Below are 4223 nucleotides of genomic sequence, written 5' to 3'. Positions count from 1 at the left end.
ACAAAAATAAGAGAAAAAAACTGATTTGTGGAACTAGATTGTTTCGATCTACGATTGTTTCGATGCTTTTGTTTAGAGAGTGAACCAATATCAAAATATCTGCTATGCTTTTAAAACCCCTTTCAGGGCAAAGACATATTTTTTTCCCCAGACCTCATACTCTGTGACTGGGCTTAAGTGTAGAAAAATATGAATCTGTTCTTCTTTCAGGCAAATTATTCTTGTTAAGCTCTGATGAGTAGGACAGAGAAAGGAAAAAAAAACAATCTTGTGAAAACATAACATTTAATTTATGTTTCTGTTCTCAGGGATGGTTGCATATCTCACACCAAAAAAAAAAAGAAATACCCTTAATAGATGTTGAATAGTGCACGATTCAAAGATTGGTTATTTTTAAATGAATCTTGTAAAAATCAAGAAATGGCACCGATTTTAATCGATATGTAAGGGAGAAAACCCCGGAAACATTAATATATTAAATGACATCATAGTGGCTAGGCTAAACCCAGATGAATAGGCCTTCTAATCGAGGCTGAAGAGTTCTCTAAAGCAATCCAGCCCATCCTCTTTGCTTTGGTGTACCTCGCTAGTGATCTCCTTTTGTACGCTTACAAAATGTCTTTTCTCATTGGCCCATTTCTTTTTATACATTCTGTTCGTTTTCACGGGATCGCACACGTCTTCTCGTATTATGGTTATTTCTTTCTCGACTACAGTTAAAATAATTTGTTTATTCCTGATGTTTTTGGTCAAAAAAAGAGAAAAATACCAGTGACTATCTTCTCGGGAATATTAATATTTTTTTACGCACGATTTTCTCCGATGTTTATTTGAGAAACAATTGACACACATTTTTTAATAATTCTAAAATCGTCCAAAAACCAACTGTCAAAACGATCGGAATAAAGCAACTCTATGTGTGCAGTGGTGTTAGTCGGCAAAGCGAGACAATCTAGCAGCAACTCGTAGCCCTAGGCCCTATCACACGGAATCAGGTGTTGCGGCGAAAACGCCTGTTCGGAAATGGGGGTCTTGCGTTTGAGCGAGGAGAAAAATTGAATCCGATTAAACTTTTTGAGAGACGCAACCCGACGTCACGCTGCGGCAGCAAATCACATAAGCCAGCACTCAAACCGGAAGACTCCCAGGGGAGGAAGAACGTTGTGTTTACCGTGTAGCCTTAGCATCGTAGCATCCTGCTGTTTAACGAGCGGCTGTGAAGACGTAAGAGAAACCGACCGCCGCTGTGTTTGCCCTTTCCAGGGCGGTTCAGCCCCGCCATGAGGGAGGAGGGGTTAAAGTTCACAACATGACGTCACAAACAGGGCAGGAAGTGACTCCTCCCACATCGCCGCAGCAGTCTGCGCTAATCTCCGCAAGCGCCAGATTAAGTGTGAATGAGCCCGTAGCGGAAAACAAAATGTAGACCTGAAAGCCCTATTCAACGAGACTATTGTTTCTCATTATAAGTTGTCGCAGATGTGTTGCAGACAAAAAAACGCGGGTAGTGCTGTTAGCCCTGTCTGCTAGCTTTATTTGGTCCTTCGTGTTGAAGTTCGGGCACACTCGCCCCATCTCGCTCACAGGCTTTGGATCGAGCGTGCGCAGCGAGAGCATTCTCCGCGATGTCTTTGCTGCTACGCATTATTGCGTACCGAAAACAAAGCGACGCATGACACGAGTGTCTTGACTCGCGTATCTACCGTCCAGAGACCGCCCTGCACCGAAAACAAACAAAACGCGATCGTAAACAGACATCGGTAGGGTTGATCGGAAAAAAAAAAGTACTGAGTTGCATACTTGGTTGAGTGACGCATGTTGAAGTTGCGGTTTATTACGGCGTTTTTACTGATCTGTACGGATAAGACGTATCGCGAATGACCGTCTATTGATTATTACTTTATTTTGAGTCACGCAGTATATCGAGATTGACATTTTTTTTGGCGATGGTTCCGTGTTTCGTTCTTTCCTCTCCCAAACCGCTTTTATATAGGTTATATCTCTTTTCTAAGCAAATATTCCTCGGTTACAAAAATAGACCCCCTTTTTTTCATAAAATAACCCACTTATTTTAGTTTTAGGTGATATACATATATATTCTTCTTTTAAAGTAAATAGCAAGGCTGTATTTTTGTCTTAAAAAAGTAAATATCATCCAGAGGCAGAGAGACAGTGTGTGTAAGAGATAGAGAGAGAGAGAGAGAGAGAGAGAGAGAGAGAGAGAGGGTGATAGAGAGAGCATTAAACAACGTCAGGAATGGATTGTGGTGTGAACAATGTGAGCACCAGTGTTTTCTCCTCAAATCTCTCATCTCGGATAAAGTGTTGTCTCCACAACTTCGTAATTTGCGTTCAGCTGACGTGATCATTTAAGACGGAATATAAAACTATCTTTTGGGCGTCTTCCTTTCCTTCAGTGTATTTTTGCATAATCTAGTTACCTGGTGGAGCGAGTACCAGATTATATTACTCAGTCCCGACGGCCCGTCTGACCGAGAGAAGACGAAGTTTAAATACAAACAACAAATTTAAATCAAACTATCGTAGTTTCTCTTTTGACCCAACCCCCGTCCGACTTGAAACCCGCTCTTTATTGACTTTGTGAGCCAACAGCAAGTTAGGATTAAAGAAACAATATTTTAACACACACCACAGCCCATTGCTTCACTTTTGCACAAATCCAGAACAAAATGATATATAAAAGAAAGAAAAAAAAGGTTCCCAAAAACCATGATAAAATACAAGATAGCGAGAGAAAAAAAAAAACAGATGCTACAAAGAATTAGAAAACCTTATGTACAGAACCCTGTATTCCTTGAGTCTCTGGGTAATCAAGAGTTGGTGTCCATTTGTGTTAGGTACGTTTTATTTTTTCTGTCAGGCATGTAAAAAAAACGAAGAGTTCCTCTCGATTGTCAAGTGTTTAATTCCCTCGAAAGCTCTTTTCAGACGAAAGGAACGCAAACAGCCGAAAAGAAAAAAGCCAGCAAAAAAGACCCTCACATCCCATAATCCCTCGCCTCCATTGTCAAGCCGATCCGACTCCCCCTCTGTGTTCCAATTGGTGCAAACCCAGCTGCAGCAGCACGTGGACAGTCCTGCGGCGAGCTAGCTAGTGCCAAACGCCGAAACGCGCGACTCCCTCCAAAAACCCCAACAGTTCAAAAGAACTGATCCCGTCTTCCGGTCAAACTGCCCACGGTCCTTCTCAACCGGCACTCGCGTTCGTCCAATCCACCAACATTTCTAACCGGCCTGGCCATCACCAGATAACACTGGAGATGCTCGTCTCCCGGGGCAACAGCGGCAGCATGGCGTTGGCCGGATGCTGCGTCGCCATCGCCTCCTCCAGGCTCCGTTGCCGCGGCGACCTGGCGGAGTGCCCGCCCCGCTGCTGCCCGCCGTTGAGCAGCGTCATGGGGATGTTGCAGTACGTGTGCTGCTGCCCGCCGCCGCCGCCGCCACCGCCGCCGCCCTGCTGATGCTGATGCTGCAGCGACGACAGGGACGGCAGCGTGCCCCCGTGCTGCGGCAGGTCGTAGTCGTACCCGCCGTGGTGGTAGTAGTGTTTCTGCTGCCGCACCTGCGCGTGGCACTGCGAGCTGTGGAACGACGCGCGCAGGGTGGGGTGCCCCGCCGTCGCCATGGCGGTCGTGGTGGCCGCCGCCATGGAGATGGCCGACACGGTCTGCAGCTCGCCGAAGGGGCCCTGCTCGCTGACGTCTAGCGCCCGCTCGTGCGGCGCCACGCCCAGGTCGGGCTCCGCGCGGCGGTACGGCATCTCGAAGCGCAGCTGCTTCCAGAACTTGGAGGCGAGGGGGTTGCTGGCGTCGGCGCCGCGCCACTTGATGACGGTGAGGGTCTTGATGCTGTGCTTCAGGGCCTCCACCTCCTGGTAGTTCATGATGCCGCGCAGCTCGGCGCACTCGATCAGGATCACCTTGATCTCGCCGCTGGCTAGCATGTTGCGCAGGCGCGTCTCCAGCTCAAAGATGCTCCAGCCGCGGCGCACCACGTAGTTGGGCGTCATGACGATGATCAGCCGCTTGCTCTGGTCCACGCAGCGCGCCACGTCCTCGATGTAGGCTGGGGGGGCGGGGCGAGGGACGGAGAGAGAGAGAGGGGTTAACAGAGGGAGAGGGGGAGGGGAGGTTAACGGAGAGAGAGCGAGAGAGAGAGAGAGAGAGAGAGGTTTAGAATCAGTACAGAAAGGAAGAGAGAGA

General features: G+C 47.7%; 1 protein-coding gene across 1 annotated transcript in view; it reads right to left on the bottom strand.

Annotated features, from left to right (window-relative positions):
• Positions 1-6: 6 nt before the first annotated feature.
• Positions 7-4223, bottom strand: part of LOC115542622 (interleukin-1 receptor accessory protein-like 1-B) — a 204087-nt gene continuing 199870 nt past the window's right edge. Inside the window, exon 12 of the mRNA XM_030354949.1 lies at positions 7-4086. Coding sequence (XP_030210809.1) covers positions 3263-4086 — 824 coding nt within the window. The 3' untranslated portion in view covers positions 7-3262. The remainder of the gene's footprint in view (positions 4087-4223) is intronic.

Source organism: Gadus morhua, chromosome 4 (genome assembly GCF_902167405.1).
Source record: "Gadus morhua chromosome 4, gadMor3.0, whole genome shotgun sequence".
Lineage (NCBI taxonomy): Eukaryota > Metazoa > Chordata > Actinopteri > Gadiformes > Gadidae > Gadus > Gadus morhua.
The sequence above is the reverse complement of the archived record's forward strand: the minus strand, read 5'-3'. Positions and strand labels throughout refer to the sequence as shown.